General features: G+C 46.8%; 1 protein-coding gene across 1 annotated transcript in view; it reads left to right on the top strand.

Moving 5' to 3' along the window:
- LOC106580294 (pleckstrin homology domain-containing family A member 2) overlaps nucleotides 1-5,452 on the top strand; it is a 30,130-nt gene extending 24,678 nt beyond the window's left edge. Inside the window, exon 12 of the mRNA XM_014161145.3 lies at nucleotides 67-5,452. Within this exon, the coding sequence (XP_014016620.1) occupies nucleotides 67-519 (453 nt within the window). The 3' untranslated portion in view covers nucleotides 520-5,452. The remainder of the gene's footprint in view (nucleotides 1-66) is intronic.
- Nucleotides 5,453-17,744: the final 12,292 nt, after the last annotated feature.

Below are 17,744 nucleotides of genomic sequence, written 5' to 3'. Positions count from 1 at the left end.
GATGAGGAATTCTGATTCAGTTGGGGAATCACAAAATGGTGTCTCTCTTTTTTCTTTCCCTCTCAGAGCTCTGCATTCACACGTCCCTCCTCTCTGTATTGCCATGGTAACTCCTCCCACCAACCCTCTGTTCTCCGTGGTCGTCAGGGAGATGACAAGAGACCCCCTTTACTGAAGTCATGGTCCGTGGCCCCAGGGTGGCAGCCCTGGACCCCCGTACCCCAAAGAGAGGCTCCCGCACTGGGCATACTAGATAAGGACGGTCCCTTTAGCTCTCTGCTGCCCAGCCTCTCCTCTCTCTCTCTCTCCACCTCCTCATCTTTATCCTCCCTCCCCACTCCCACCCCACCAGGGGTCTCAGCTCCAGCCAGTGGTGTGGGGGTCCCAGTCTGCCCAGGCCCCATAGCCCCAGGCCCCTCCAGCAGCCGGAGGAGACACCGCTCTCAGCCTCAGCCCCCCACAGACCGCAGCTTCCCTTTCAGCCTGGACCACGATGGCATCCGCACCACCGACGTCTAGAACCAACCACGTCTAGAACCAACAGAACTCTGGATCTAACAATATGTAGAACCACCAATATCTAGAACCAATATCTAGAGCAACAATGACACTTGATTGAGTGCTTTTCCCTTTGAAAGACTAAACCTTCCCTCCCCCAGCCACTCTCCTCTGAGAGTTCCATAGGCCTGCTGCTGTGGCTGTGACTGCTGTGGCTGCTGTGGGCTGTTTGCTGAAGTAGCCCCCCATCCATCTCTCTCTCTGGAGGCCTGTGGCCCCCTGTTGGTGGGGGAGGGTAGTGACGCAAATTGGGGTTCCTGGATGTGTTCTCTCAGTGAGGGGTGTGTTAGTAGTGGCTGTGGGCTTCTGGTATAAAGGGTTATTCGGAGAGACTGGGAGGGGTTATCAGTGTTGGAGTGTCTGGTAGACTGCGAAGGGTTAAGTTATGTGTTGTACGATTTCCTCTTAAAACCTGAATGTAGTTCTCCCATGTACTGAGATGGTTTGTATTGTGTTGGAGCCTGGTCTGTCTACCAAATACCCTCTAATAGTATTAGTCAGCTGGTCTTTTACCTGTATTAACCAAATCTACAGTATGTCCAAATTGGCACCCTAATTCACTATATCATGCAGTACTTTTGACCAGAGCCTTATGGGCACTAGTCAAAGGTAGTAAGTACACTATATAATGAATATGGTGGGACGCAACCCAAGAGTCCCATTCAATCCATAACCTGGTCATAGAATAGTGACGATGTTCGTGTCTGTGGCTCTGCTTGTCTCTGTAGACAATGTTGTTCCCTTGTTAGACTAATCCCAATTGCACCTTTTATGGTATTTCTGCACACTTTTCCGCTAGCCTCATTCTCTTACTCGAATGCAAAGGATTTACTACTCCAGAGGGAGTGGAAATATTTTGGGTGTCTCAGATTGTTCTAGCAATTCTCACATTGTAACTTCATTGGGAGGAATGATGTCTGACATGCTTTTTACATTTGTATCACAAACAATTATTTTGATAAAAGTGGCCATTTTTAGACCTATACATTATGGCTGGGATGATACCAGTATCACGAGGAAACAAAGCACGAAGCGGATTTAACTTCTTTAGCAAAACAGCAATAATGTTGGAAACAAACATGTTGTCATCCAGAGTCACATGAATTTATTTTCCAAGCTGAAGCACACTATTTTACATACAGCAGGTTTTTAAAGGACCGAAGAGTATGGTCTAATATGTGTTTTGCTATCGACGGAATATTACAATACTGCCCTATGATCTGTGAACCGTACATGATACAGACAACATCTTGGTGTCATTATAGTCCTTATAGTGTTCTCTAACATATGGAGTATGTCTAGATTCTGTAATACTCATTTTCACATTCATATCTCAAAACTACCCTTTTTGGTTTTGCTTATTTTTTTTTTACATATTGTTTGTGACACTCTTCAAACAAGTAAAATGTCCAGATTGGGCTCTCTCTAGTACTTTTCACTATATGATCCATTTTATACATAGAAATTGACATTATAGATCATTAATCAATCACAGCCCTACTGTAAGATGCATATTCAGCAAGTCAGCAGAGGAAGTTCCGTTTGAATTGATTTTCCCATAAAATGTTATCAGAGAGCCCAAAATGGAATTTTGATTTACTTGCAGAGCAGCTGTTCCCAAACTAGGGGCGCACCAACATTTTGTGGGGGTGTGCGGGACCTTACTTGATTAAAGGATGAATTCTTATTGTTTTTTTTGTTGTTGTTATAATTCACAAATGTTTAAACCAATCTAAAACAACTCATAAATCCGCAATGCTTTAGGCTAGAAACGAGCGGTAAAATGCCAGAGGACAATGCGACTCTGATGCACATGAGCTGAGACCTTCTAAAGTCGAGGAGTCAAAGAAATTGGACTTGGGAGGTAATCTAATACAATGTTTGACTCTGAGTATACCAAACATTAGGAACAACTTCCTAATATTGATTATTGATACAGCCTTAATTCGTCAGGGCATGGACTCTACAAGTTGTCGAAAGCGTTCCACAGGAATGCTGGCCCATGTAGACTCCAATACTTCCCACAGTTGTGTCAAGTAGGCTGGATGTCCTTGGTGGACCGTTCTTGATACACACAGGAAACTGTTGAGCATGAAAAACCCAGCAGCGTTGCAGTTCTTGATAAATCTGGTGCGCCTTGCACCTACAGTACTACCATACCCCATTCAAAGGCACATAAATATTTTGTCTTGCCCATTCACCTCTGAATGGCACACATACACAATCCATCTCTCAATTGTCTCAAGGCTTAAAAATCCTTCTTTAATTTGTCTCCTCCCCTTCATCTACACCGATTGAAGTGGATTTAATAGGTGACAATAATAAGGGATCATAGCTAGCACCTGGATTCACCTGGTCAGTCTGTCATGGAAAGAGCAGGTGTTCTTAATGTTTTGTATACTCGGTGTATTATTACATTTGAGGGTTTATATAAATTATCATAAAACATTTTGTAGTGGAATAACATTTTGGATAAATCGGGTCTAGACTTTATTTTCCTTTATTAATGTATTATTATTATCATTAAATAGCCTACGTAAAATAAGTCATGAGTCTTGCTAAACAACGTAGAATTGAAGGAATTTAACTTTGAAACAACACGTTCTTCCTGGAGTGGGGGGGGGATGACATTTCTCAAATATGAAAAAGGAGGCCCTGGGGATAAACGGTTGGGAACCCCTGTTGTAAAGTATATTGTTCCAAACAATGTGTTTAAAATGAACAAAATCTAAAAGAGTCGTTATGAGATATTCATATTCTATGTTAAATAAATGAATGTGAACATTTTATTTCAGAATCTAGACATACTCCATATTTTAGAGAACACTATACGGAGTGTAATGACACCCAGATGTTGTCTGAATCATAAACGGTACAGTGACTTGTGAAAGTATTCACCCCCCTTGGTATTTTTCCTATTTTGTTGCGTTACAACCTGGAATTAAAATGGATTTTGGTGGGGGTTGTATCATTTGATTTACACAACATGCCTACCACTTTGAAGATGCTAAATATTTTTGGGGAAACAAACAAGAAATAAGACAAAAAAACAGAACTTGAGCATGTATAACTATTCACCCCCCCAAAATCAATACTTTGTCGAACCACCTTTTGCAGCAATTACAGCTGCACGTCTCTTGGGGTATGTCTCTATAAGCTTGGCACATCTAGCCACTGGGATTTTTGCCCATTCTTCAAGGCAAAACTGCTCCAGCTCCCTCAAGTTGGATGGGTTCCGCTGGTGTACAGCAATCTTTAAGTCATACCACAGATTGTCAATTGGATTGAGGTCTGGGCTTTGACTTCTCCGGGTGATGAGAGGTGTTGGGTTTGCGCCAGACATAGCGTTTTCCTTGATAACCAAAAAGCTCAATTTTAGTCTCATCTGACCAGAGTACCTTCTTCCATATGTTTGGGGAGTCTCCCACATGCCTTTTGGCAAACACCAAACATGTTTGCTTATTTTTTGTGGCTTTTTTTCTGGCCACTCTTCAGTAAAGCCCAGCTCTGTGGAGTGTACGGCTTAAATTGGTCCTTTGGACTGATACTCCTATCTCTGCTGTGGAGCTTTGCAGCTCCTTCAGGGTTATCTTTGGTCTTTTTGTTGCCTTTCTGATTAATGCCCTCCTTGCCTGGTCCTTGGGTTTTGGTGGGCGGCCCTCTCTTGGCAGGTTTGTTTTGGTGCCATATTCTTTTAAAAATGTTATAATGGGTTCAATGGTGCTCTGTGGGATGTTCAAAGTTTCAGATATTTTTTTATAACCCAACCCTGATCTGTACTCCTCCACAACTTTGTCCCTGACCTGTATGGAGAGCTCCTTGGGCTTGGTGCTGCTTGCTTGGTGGTGCCCCTTGCTTAGTGGTGTTGCAGACTCTGGGGCCTTTCAGAACAGCTCTATATATACTGAAATCATGCGACACTTAGATTACACACAGGTGGACTTTATTTAACTAATTATGTGACTTCTGAAGGTAATTGGATGCACCAGATCTTATTTAGGGGCTTCATAGCAAAGGGGGTGAATACATATGCACACACCACTTTTCTGTATTTTATTTTTTGAGACAAGTCATTTTTTTTATTCACTTCACCAATTTGGACTATTTTGTGTATGTCCATTACATGAAATCCAAATAAAAATCGATTTAAATTAAAGGTTGTAATGCAACAAAATAGGAAAAACACCAAGGGGGATGAATACTTTTGCAAGGCACTGTATAAGTCTTAAAAGGGCCTAAAATGCCCACTTTCATCATGATTTTCTCAAAAATAGTTTGTGATACAAATGTAAAAACCATTTCAAACATCCTTCCTTCCAATGAAATTACTATGTGAGAAATGCCAGAACAATCTGAGATACCAAAAATATTTTCAGCTGGCGTGGAATCGCCCATGGTATTGTGTTATGTCACGTCTTATGTTTTGCCTGCCTGCACCTCACCAACCTGGTCCAGGTGTGCTTTTCTCCTTCTCTTCAAAACCAAACATGTCATGTTTATGATTCTATGTATAGACTTCTGTTATTAATCACAAACGTGTGTGTGTGTGTGTGTATTCTCATCATGGCTGACTGTCTGGCCAAACATTTTAGAAACAAGATTATGTATTTGGCTATTTTTGACTTTACACCAAGTACAAACATACACCTAATGTTTGTTTTTAAAGGTAAGCGTATTTTCAACATTAAGTACTGTCATTCCAGAAAAGAGAATGGTTAAATGCTAATGTGCGATTAATGTATTTTTCTCTTCTGGTTAGTGTTTTCTGATCCATTCCTGTTGTTTTGCATATGTATTTTACCTGGTTACCTGGTGTCCACTCACCTTGCTGATGTAATGGTGTTGTTTTTTTAACTTGTAAGCAAGCACATTAAATAATAAGGGAAGCTTTTTAGTTCTGTTGTAAAGGTATCTGATTTGAAACCCATCTCATATTGGCCCGTACTTTGATGTGAAGTGAGTGTATGATCCACATAGTCCTGCTGTAGTAGTAACTGTTTGTCATCCTGTGATCTGGTAGTGTCACTGTAGTGCTAGATACAAGCAGCACAAAGAACTGAACAGACGGTCTCAGAAAGAGACAAACAGACAGACAGACCGACCGACTCTTTGTCTCTCTCCTATTGTATCTCCTCTTCTCTCTCTTATTCCTCTCTCTCCTGGAGGTGAGATGAAGTGACCTCAGAACCGCCACCCTGGCCGGCCCAGCCAGAGGCTGTGTTAAGTGAAGTGTTTAATACATCCAGCGCTGAAACCTGTGACCCAACACTAACCCAGGCCACCCCACCTGGGGCCAGGCCTCCTGAGCTCTGTACCATGGTGAAAGGTGTGAGCCACAGTAAAGGCCACAGTAAAGGCCACAGTAAAGGGCCTCCGAGCATCACAAATGTCAGCTGTGTTGACGTGAGTTTTCAGCCTTTAAAGACTGACATCCCTGAGGTGATAAGGTATTCAACTGGAAGAAGCTTTTTAAAGGCAGCACTTAAACAGGACTGACTAAGGAAGGAGGAGGAAGAGGAAGGTTGAAAATAAGTTAGGGTGAGGAGGTTATAATGACGTCTAAGTGAGGAGGTGACGAAGTCTATAGGAGGTGACGAAGTCTATAGGAGGTGACGAAGTCTATAGGAGGTGACGACGTCTAGGAGAGGAGGTGACGACGTCTAGGAGAGGAGGTGATGCCTAGGTGAGGAGGTGATTTCTAGGTGCGGAGGTGATGATGTCTAGGTGAGGAGATGAGGAGGTGATGTCTAGGTGAGGAGGTGATGATGTCTAGGTGAGGAGATGAGATGATTTCTAGGTGAGGAGGTGATGATGTCTAGGTGAGGAGATGAGGTGATGATGTCTAGGTGAGGAGATGAGGAGGTGATGTCTAGGTGAGGAGGTGATGATGTCTAGGTGAGGAGATGAGATGATTTCTAGGTGAGGAGGTGATGATGTCTAGGTGAGGAGATGAGGAGGTGATGTCTAGGGGAGGAGGTGATGATGTCTAGGTGAGGAGATGAGATGATTTCTAGGTGAGGAGGTGATGATGTCTAGATGAGGAGGTGATGTCTAGGTGAGGAGGTGATGATGTCTAGGTGAGGAGATGAGATTATTTCTAGGTGAGGAGGTGATGATGTCTAGGTGAGGAGATGAGGTGATTTCTAGGTGCGGAGGTGATTTCTAGAGCAGGTGATGTCTAGGTGAGGAGGAGTGGTGGTGATGTGGAGAGGAGGTGAGGATGCCTAGGTGAGGAGGTGATGATTCCTAGATGAGGAGGTGATTTCTAGGTGAGGAAGTGATGATGTCTAGGTGTGGAAATGAGGAGGTGATTTCTAGGTGAGGAGGTGAGGATGTCTAGGTGAGGAGGTGAGGATGTCTAGGTGAGGAGGTGATGATTTCTAGGTGAGGAGGTGATGTCTAGGTGATGATGTCTAGGTGAGGAGGGGATTTCTAGAGCAGGTGATGTCTAGGTGAGGAGGAGTGGTGGTGATGTGAAGAGGAGGTGATGTCTAGGTGAGGAGGTGCGGATGTCTAGGTGAGGAGAAGGTGATTTCTAGGTGAGGAGGTGATGATGTCTAGGTGAGGAGGTGATTTCTAGAGCAGGTGATGTCTAGGTGAGGAGATGAGGATGCCTAGGTGAGGAGGTGATGATGCCTAGGTGAGGAGGTGATTTCTAGGTGAGGAGGAGTGGTGGTGATGTGGAGAGGAGGTGATTTCTAGGTGAGGAGGTGGTGATGTCTAGGTGAGGAGGTGAGGATGTCTAGGTGAAGTGAGGATGTCTAGGTGAGGAGGTGAGGATGCCTAGGTGAGGAGGTGATTTCTAGGTGAGGCGGTGATGATGTCTAGGTGAGGAGGTGATTTCTAGAGCAGGTGATGTCTAGGTGAGGAGGAGTGGTGATGTGGAGAGGAGGTGATGTCTAGGTGAGGAGGTGAGGATCTCTAAGTGAGGAGGAGAGGAGGTGATGATGTCTAGGTGAGGAGGTGATGATGTCTAGGTGAGGAGGAGAGGAGGTGAAAAGTAGTTTGACTTGAGATAACCCTGTTCTGATGCAGTTCTAAGCCACACTTTCTCTCTCTCTCGCGCACTCTCTCTCTCCCTCACGTGTGTGTGTGGCAACTAGTGCGTAAAGAAGGTCACCTGTGTTTATTACCACCAGAGTGAGGCCTGTGTTTATTACCACCAGAGTGAGGCCTGTGTTTATTAACACCAGCGTGAGGCCTGTGTTTATTAACACCAGAGTGAGGCTTGTGGGTGACGGGTTCCTCTCAGGGCACATGCACCCAGGCACAGATGCTGGTCCCCCAAATGTTAATGTTCCCACATGGACACCTCTGTGCCTCCTCTGCCCCTCTCACCCTAACCCCACACCCTCTCTGTCCCCTGTGCACTCAAACTCTGCACCCACGACTTCATTGGTCAAATGCCAGCGGATAGAATAATGGGCACTTTTCTGCAGAGAAACACTGACGTATGTGTGATAGGAACGCTGCCGTCTGTGTGTTAGGAACGCTGCCGTCTGTGTGTTAAGAACGCTGCCGTCTGTGCGTTAGGAACGCTGCCGTCTGTGTGTTAGGAACACTGCCGTCTGTGTATAGGCGCGTGTTAATAGGCGCGTGCTATTGTAACTTGAATCCATGTTTTGCTGTGTGTCTGTCAGAGCAGAGGGAAAACACTAGATGGGAATGAAGGCCAAGCACCACTCCCCATCAAGACGGCAACCCTAGAAGAGACTAGCCCTGTCTGGGGAACACACACACAAAAAGGTAAAATAGGGGGTGCTTGTATTTGTCCTGTGGAACCTGTACAAGTGTGTGGTGTGAAATAGAAATCTCACTCCCCCCTAAGACACCCCCGGAGAGTGGCGCACCCTCTGGCATTTACAGTAGTGATGTTGTTTTACTGCTGCAGACATTGCCAAGTACCTAGTTACCTTACTTGTGATGGTGAACAACAGTCATGTTGCCTTGTGTGTAGTGTGGGTTACTAGACAGTAGAGTGTGCTAACAGAGTGTGTATTGCAACGTGCAATCTGGTGCTAGAAAGCTACTGTATGTACTGCAATCAAACTAAAATATAAAGTAGCAACAAAGTGAAACAACCTTCTTTGATTCTCTGTGCCATTCGGCGTCTCTCAACGGAATCCAATCAGGACAACCTACAATCATTCTTTATGTAGTCTATGATGTGGACAGCCGTCTCTTTTCCACACAACAGGACCTGAGAGAGACCACCTGACTAAAGGGGGTGGAGAGAGGAAGAAAGGGGGGGGTAGGAATGTGACTTACCCTGTGTGATGTGATTGTTTACAGAGAAATTGGTTGACCTTGCCCCTTGCTGCCACGCACACACACAGACACACACATACAGACACGCACATACACGCACATACATGCACATACACACAGACAGATAGACATGCACACTCCCTCTGGCCTGGCTGTAGGTGTGTGGGACAAGGCTGCTGACTGCTGGAGCTCTGGGAACCACTAATATCAGACCTGATGGAGTTGATAGAGGAACTGTAGAAGTAAGGATGAACTGTAGAAGTAAGGATGGACTGTAGAAGTAAGGATGGACTGTAGAAGTAAGGATGAACTGTAGAAGTAAGGATGGACTGTAGAAGTAAGGATGGACTGTGGAAGTAAGGATGGACTGTAGAAGTAAGGATGGACTGTAGAAGTAAGGATGGACTGTAGAAGTAAGGATGGACTGTAGAAGTAAGGATGGACTGTATAAATAAGGATGGACTGTAGAAGTAAGGATGGACTGTAGAAGTAAGGATGGACTGTTGAAGTAAGGATGGATTGTATAAATAAGGATGGACTGTATAAATAAGGATGGACTGTATAAATAAGGATGGACTGTATAAGTAAGGATGGACTGTATAAATAAGGATGGACTGTATAAGTAAGGATGGACTGTATAAGTAAGGATGAACGGTATAAATAAGGATGGACTGTAGAAGTAAGGAGTGAATTGTAGAAGTAAGGATGGGACAGTGTGTAGTGCAACCATGGCCACAAAAATACATATTTCACCTGTTTCTGTCTCTCGGCTTCTTGAAGTTAGTTCTAAAATGGAGCCGGAGATTAAGTTTGTTTGGTTTTTCAGCTTCTATACTCTCCTCGTTGGAGAGTATACTCTGACCTTAATCCCATAGAAAGCCCTGACCTTAATCCCATAAAAAATATGTGAGCAGAACTGAAAAAGCGTGTGAGAGCAAGGAGGCCCACAAACCTGACTCAGTTACAGCAGCTCTGTCAGGAGGAATGGGACAAAATTCACCCAACTTATTGTGGGAAGCTTGTGGAAGGCTACCCGAAACGTTTGACCCAAGTTAAACAATTTAATGCTACCAAATACTAATTGAGTGTATGTAAACTTCTGACCCACTGGGAATGTGATGAAAGAAATAAAAGCTGAAATAAATCATTCTCCCTACTATTATTCTGATATTTCATATTCTTAAAAAAAGTGGTGATCCTAACTGACCAAAGACAGGGAATTTTTATTAGGATTAAATGTCAGGAATTGTGAAAAACTGAGTTTAAATGTATTTGGCCCCACCTGGGGCAGCAGGTAGCCTAGTGGTTAGATCGTTGGGCCAGTAACCGAAAGGTTGCCAGATCGAATCCCTGAGCTGACAAGGTAAAAATCTGTTGTTCTGCACCTGAACAAGGCAGTTAACCCACTGTTCCCTGGTAGACTGTCATTATAAATAAGAAGTTGTTCTTAACTGACTTGCCTAGTTAAATAAAGATAAAAAATAATGTAAACTTCTGACTTCAGCTGTATGTACCTATAGGTAGGTATAATGTGACTAGGCCACAGGATAAATCATGAACAGTAGAAGCAGCGTCCAGTATGTGATGAGTCAAAAGGGTTCGTGTAGTCTTATAGCTTGGGGGTAGAAGCTCTTCAGAAGCCTTTTGGTTCCAGACTTGGTGCATTGGTACCGCTTGCTGTGTGGTAGTAGAGAGAAGAGTCTATGACTTGGGTGGTTGGAGTCTTTGAAAATATTTAGGGCATTCCTCTGACACTGCCTGGTATGGAGGTCCTGGATGGCAGATAGGTCAGCCCCAGTGATGTACTGGGTCATACGCACTACCCTCTGTAGCGCCTTGCAGTTGGATGCCAAGCAGTTAACATACCAGTCAAGATGCTCTCAATGATGCATCTGTAGAGCTTTTTGAGGATCTGAGGGACCATGCCAAATCTTTTCAGTCTCCTGAGAAGGAAGTGGCGTTGTTGTGCCTTCTTCATGACTGTGTTGGTGTGTGTGGAACATGATAATTCCTTAGTGATGTGGACATTTAGGAACTTCAAGCTCTCCATAGTGTTTGTTTTACATTTACTTTGTTTACAAATATTGAAGACAACAAGCATATATTTGGGGTCTGATGGGGTAGGACAAATGAACTAAGCTCATGATGCATTTATAAATTATATTCTCCAAGAATCAATGGGCACATTTCATTAATTTATAAGTTCAAAAATGGATGTAGCAACTGCTGATTGCCCCTTCAATTCCAACTGAGAATATTTAATATAACTCGTAATGCTATGAAACATTTTCAAATATGAAAAGTTCAAGTGTTGAGCGTTTTTCCCAGCAAACAATCAACTTCAGTTTGGGATGAATCTTTGTGAGAACAAGTCAATAAATCGTTGATTGATTAATTGGCCTTTTTTCAAATAATGTAGCCTAAAACTGGTTAGTCTACTTTATTAGTGTAACGGTCTGGGCGTAGTGGGTGCGGAGTCAGGCGCAGGAGACAGAAAGTTCAAGGTTGCGCTTTATTACGCACAAAAGTAATTTGCCCAAAATGTCGGGCGCACCAAAATACAAACGCCCAAAATATACTATCCACCACACAGAACACAGTGGAAGGATCATTAAGTCCGCACAAAGAACAGGCGGGCCTACTGGCTTAAATAGCCCAACTAACAAGCCTAAATGAAAACAGGTGAAACTAATTAGACAAAACAAACAGAAAGGGAAAAAGGGATCGGTGGCAGCTAGTAGGCCGGTGACGACGACCGCCGAGCGCCACCCGAACAGGGAGAGGAGTCACCCTCAGTAGGAATCCTGAAAGTATCCCCCCCGACGCGCGGCTCCCGCAGTGCGCCGACCCGGAGGGCGAGGCGTAGGGCGATCCGGATGGAGGCGATGGAAATCCCTCAACAGTGATGGATCCAGGATGTCCCCCACCGGTACCCCCACCGGTACCCAGCACCTCTCCTCCGGGCTGTACCTCTCCCAGTCCACGAGGTACTGCAGGCCCCTCACCCGGCTTCTCGAGTCCAGAATAGCACATACTGTGTACGCCGGGGACCCCTTGATGTCTAGAGGGGGCGGAGGGACCTCCGGCACCTCACCGTCTTGTAGGGGACCAGCTACCACCGGCCTGAGGAGAGACACATGAAACGAGGGGTTAATACGATAATAAGAAGGGAGTTGTAATCTGTAACACACCTCGTTTATCCTCCTCAGGACTTTGAAGGGCCCTACACACTGCGGCCCCAGCTTCCGGCAGGGCAAGCGGAGGGGTAGGTTTCGGGTCGAGAGCCAGACCCTGTCCCCCGGTACGAACACGGGGGCCTCACTGCGGTGGCGGTCAGCGCTCCTCTTCTGCCGTCCACCTGCTTGCTTGAGGGATTCCTGGACAGCCCTCCAGGTCTCTTTGGAGTGCTGCACCCACTCCTCCACCGCAGGAGCCTCGGTCTGACTCTGATGCCACGGTGCCAGGACCGGCTGGTAGCCTAACACGCATTGAAATGGTGACATGTTAGTGGAGGAGTGGCGGAGTGAGTTCTGTGCCAGCTCTGCCCATGGGACGTACCTGGACCACTCCCCTGGCCAGTCCTGGCAATACGACCGCAGAAACCTACCCACCTCCTGGTTCACTCTCTCCACCTGCCCATTGCTCTCGGGGTGATAACCGGAGGTCAAGCTGACCGAGACCCCCAGACCCCCAGACGCTCCATAAACGCCCTCCACACTTGGGACGTGAACTGGGGACCCCGATCAGAGACGATGTCCTCCGGCACCCTGTAGTGTCGGAAGACATAGGTAAATAGAGCTTCCGCAGTCTGTAGGGCCGTAGGGAGACCGGGCAACGGAAGGAGACGGCAGGACTTAGAAAACCGATCCACAACAACCAGGACCGTGGTGTTCCCCTGAGATGGGGGAAGATCGGTAAGGAAATCCACCGACAGGTGAGACCACGGCCGTTGTGGAATGGGGAAGGGTTGTAACTTCCCTTTAGGAAGGTGCCTAGGAGCCTTACTCTGGGCGCACACCGAACAGGAAGAGACATAGAACCTCATGTCCTTAGCCAAGGTGGGCCACCAGTACTTCCCCCTAACACCCCGCACTGTCCTCTCCACACCAGGATGACCCGAAGAGGGTAGTGTGTGAGCCCACCGAATCAGTTGATCACGGACACCAAGCAGCACGTACTTGCGACCTGTAGGACATTTAGGAGGTGCAGGTTCCACCTGTAACGCCCGCTCAATGTCCACGTCCACCTCCCATACCACTGGTGCTATCAGCTTAGAGGCTGGAAGGATGGGAGTAGGATCGATGGGCCGATCCTCCGTGTCATAGAGACGGGACAGCGCGTCGGCCTTCGTGTTCAGGGAACCTGGTCTATACGAAATGGTGAACCTAAAGCGGGTGAAGAACATGGCCCACCTTGCCTGACGCGGATTCAGTCTCCTAGCTGCCCGGATATACTCCAGGTTCTGGTGGTCCGTCCAGATGAGAAAAGGGTGTCTAGCCCCCTCAAGCCAGTGTCTCCACACCTTCAGAGCTTTTACCAGAGCCAACAGCTCCCAGTCCCCCACATCATAGTTGCATTCCGCCGGACCGAGCTTTCTAGAAAAGAAAGCGCAGGGCGGAGTTTCGGTGGTGTACCCGGGCGCTGTGATAGCACGGGACCCACCCCAGCCTCGGACGCGTCCACCTCCACTATGAACGCTAAAGAGGGGTCCGGGTGCGCCAACACGGGTGCATCAGTGAACAGTACGCCTCTGTCAACCACCGTAAATGCACCAGCCCCCCCCCCCCCCCTTCAGCAGTGAGGTAATGGGGGCTGCTACCTGGCCAAAACCCTGGATAAACCTCCGGTAGTAATTGGCAAACCCTAAAAACCGCTGCACCTCCTTCACCGTGGTTGGAGTTGGCCAATTACGCACGGCCTTAACGCGGTCACACTCCATCACCACCCCCGAGGTGGAAATGCGATAACCCAGGAAGGAGACGGCTCATTTGGAGAACTCACACTTCTCAGCCTTGACGTATAGGTCATGCTCCAGCAGTCTACCAAGAAACACATGCGCGGCGCGTGTGGCGGAGTAGATCAGGATATCATCGATATACACAATTACGCCCTGCCCATGGAGGTCCCTGAGAATCTCGTCCACAAAGGATTGAAAGACAGCTGAAGCATTCTTCAACCCATACGGCATGACGAGATACTCATAGTGGCCCGATGTGGTACTAAACGCTGTTTTCCACTCGTCTCCCTCCCGAATATGCACCAGATTATACGCGTTCCTGAGGTCCAGTTTCATGAAAAACCGCGCTCCGTGAAATGATTCCACCGCTGTAGCGATGAGAGGTAGCGGGTAACTAAACCCCACTGTAATGGAATTAAGACCTCTATAATCAATGCATGGATGCAGACCTCCCTCTTTTTTCTTCACGAAAAAGAAACTCGAGGAGACGGATGAAATGGAGGGCCGAATGTAACCCTGTCCCAGAGATTCCGTGAGATATGTCTCCATAGCCAATGTCTCCTCCTGAGACAATGGGTACACGTGACTCCTGGGAAGTGCAGCGTTTACCTGGAGGTTTATTGCACAATCCCTCTGTCGATGGGGTGGTAATTTAGTCGCCATCTTCTTACAGAAGGCGAGAGCCAAATCGGCATACTCAGGGGGAATGCGCACAGTGGGACCCTGGTCTGGACTTTCCAATGACGTGGCGCGATGGAAACTCCCATACCCCTACCTGAACACTCCTCTGACCACCCCTGGAGAACCCCCTGTTTCCACAAAATCCTGGGATTGTGACTGGCCAGCCAGGGCACCCCCAGCACCACTGGAAACGCAGGTGAATCGATAAGGAAGAGACTAATCCGCTCCTTATGATTCCCCTGCGTTACCATGTCCAGTGGAACCGTAGCCTTCCTGACCAGCCCTGACCCTAATGGCCGGCTATCTAAGGAGTGCACGGGGAAGGGGGGACCTATCGGCACCAGCGGAATCCCCAGCTTGAGGGCGAGTCCGCGATCCATAAAGTTCCCAGCTGCGCCTGAATCGACTAGCGCCTTATGCTGGGAAGAGGGAGAAAAGTCAAGAAAATAAATTAATACAAACATGTGACCAACAGGGGGTTCTGGGTGAGTTTGATGCTGACTCACCTGGAATGACAGAGAAGTGTTCTGCCTGCCCTCTCGACTCCCAGAGGGGCCCCACCCCAGCACCAGTCGGCCGTGTGTCCTTTCCGACCACAGCTGGTGCAGGAGGAGCGCCCTCCTCCGGTTCCCCTCGACGCGGCCCCCCCTAACTCCATAGGAATGGGCGCGGGAGGGCTAGGAGGTGGAACTGACAGGACCCTTTCTGAACCCCCGCGGGCAGCCAGCAGATTGTCCAGTCGGATTGACATGTCTATCAGTTCGTCGAGGGAAAGAGTGGTGTCCCGACACGCTAGCTCCCTGCGGATGTCCTCCCGGAGGCTACACCGGTAGTGGTCCATTAGGGCCCTGTCGTTCCACCCGGCCCCAGTGGCCAAGGTCCGGAACTCCAACCCAAAGTCTTGCGCGCTCCTCGTCTCCTGCCTAAGGTGGAATAGTCGCTCACCCACCGCTCGGCCCTCTGGGGGGTGGTCGAATACGGCCCGGAAACGGCGGGTGAACTCTGGATAGTGGTCCCTCGCCGAGTCTGGGCCATTCCAGACAGCGTTGGCCCACTCCAGAGCTCGACCCGTCAGGCAGGAGACGAGGAGGCTCACACTCTCCTCCCCCGAGGGAGTCGGCCTCACGGTAGCCAGGTACAACTCGAGCTGGAGTACAAATCCCTGGCACCCAGCCGCCGCTCCATCGTACTCCCTCAGGGGCGCAAGACGAAGTGCGCCGGAGCCAGACGTGGAGGGGGGAGGAGTAGGTGGACTCGTAGGGGGAGCCGGAGGTGAAGTGAGGAGACCACTCCTCTCCCATCGGTCCATTCTCTACATCATCTGGTCCATCGCTGACCGAATCCGATGGAGGACAGTGGTGTGATGGAGGACACGTTCCTCCATCGATGGAAGAGGGGTGGCGGCTGCTCCTGCTGACTCCATGCTGAAGGTGCGGGCTTCTGTAACGGTCTGGGCGTAGTGGGTGCGGAGTCAGGCGCAGGAGACAGAAAGTTCAATGTAGCGCTTTTTTACGCACAAAAGTAATTAGCCCAAAATGCCTGGTGCACCAAAATACAAACGCCTAAAATATACTATCCACCACACAGAACACAGTGGAAGGATCATTAAGCCCGCACACAGAACACAGTGGAAGGATCATTAAGCCCGCACAAAGAACAGGCGGGCCTACTGGCTTAAATAGCCTAACTAACAAGCCTAAATGAAAACAGGTGAAACTAATTACACAAAACAAACAGAAAGGGAAAAAGGGATCGGTGGCGACGACCGCCGAGCGCCACCCGAACAGGGAGAGGAGTCACCCTCGATAGGAGTCGTGACAATTAGACTGCTACAGACAGAGACGAAATGTAGGATAGCCTATATTATCTGCAATTATGAATGCATTAGGCCTAACTAACATCTCTTTAAAATCATGGTCTTTCAGATATTGCTCAAGACAAAATGTTATGAAACAACACTCAATGCGTATTAGAAAACTCAAAGATGGCGGAAAAAGACAGGTCTATATAAAGGTTTTTCAAAAATGTGACATTACAATTAATATGCTATACATTTCTCAATTTGTAAAGGTTTGACTTGGTTATGGGATGTTTTACTCCCTGCCAGTCAGTTTAAGATTGTATATAATAATGCAATTGGTTAATTTAAACAAACTTAAAATATAGTCTATCCTTAATATATACCGCACTTGACCCCCGGACCTGATTAAAATGTCTAATTTAATAGGCGAACTATTTTAATTTAGTGATAGGCCCCTCCATTCGTTTATAATAATCTGACATATTTGTAATATTGAAGTTATAAAGAATAACGGTTTTCATATTATGCCTAACAGTTGTTTGATGAAATATTAATTATTAAAAAGGTGAATTGGAAATGCGCGTACTTTAGGCCTACACGCACCTCGGCAGACGCACCTGTCAAACCATCTAACCAAACACATTTTCTCATGAACAGTTGCTGTTCGTGATGAATGTAGCTAGTGTTTTCGTTCCTGTTCATTCTAAAGGAGATGACACATACAATTATAGCAATCAACTAAAACAGTTGGTCTTGAGTTTGAATTGACATAACTATTTTCCTTGACATTAGCCGTATTGAGTGACAAAGCATCAGACTTTATTTAATCTGAATTATGTGAATTATAGGCCTACATGTTCACTTATGCAGCCAAAGAAGACGACAATCACTTGACAGTTAAAAATGAAATAGGTCTATTCAATAAATATACTGCGAGTGTAGGCCAATTATCTCGAAACGATTGTTTAACATAATTCTAAATCTTCTACACATTTTTATAAAATTCTTCAAGAAAAATGTGTTTTATATCTCATACTTACCAACTAAGGCTGCTGTTTCTTATCGCAGGATTAGGATTTGAGACATTGAGGGTTCTAACTCTCTCGCTCACTCGCTGTCTCTCTCCCTCTCTGCCATATGAGAAAAGAGAACACCTACAGGTCAGAGGGCGCAAGGAGAGAGAGGAGAGCGTTCTGCTGCACATGAAGTTTAGAAACAGTCGTTGTCTGATATTCGCAAAACACCCTCACATCGCCTAGTTATCAATAGCAGGTTGATATTTGTCCATCGGTCATTTCCATCCATTTCTCTGGCAGTTGAAATGCTTATAATACCACAGATTGGTAGTAGTAGACTAGGCCTAAAGTTGACTATATAGGCCCATTTCTGTGATCATTAACAGTGTAACCAAACCGTGCGGGTCCGCGGGGGGTCAGTCGTGTGAGCGCGGTGACGTCTGTGGTGTACGTGGCGACGGAA

Source organism: Salmo salar, chromosome 20 (genome assembly GCF_965601325.2).
Source record: "Salmo salar chromosome 20, fSalSal1, whole genome shotgun sequence".
NCBI lineage: Eukaryota > Metazoa > Chordata > Actinopteri > Salmoniformes > Salmonidae > Salmo > Salmo salar.
This window is presented reverse-complemented; position numbering and strand designations above follow the sequence as displayed.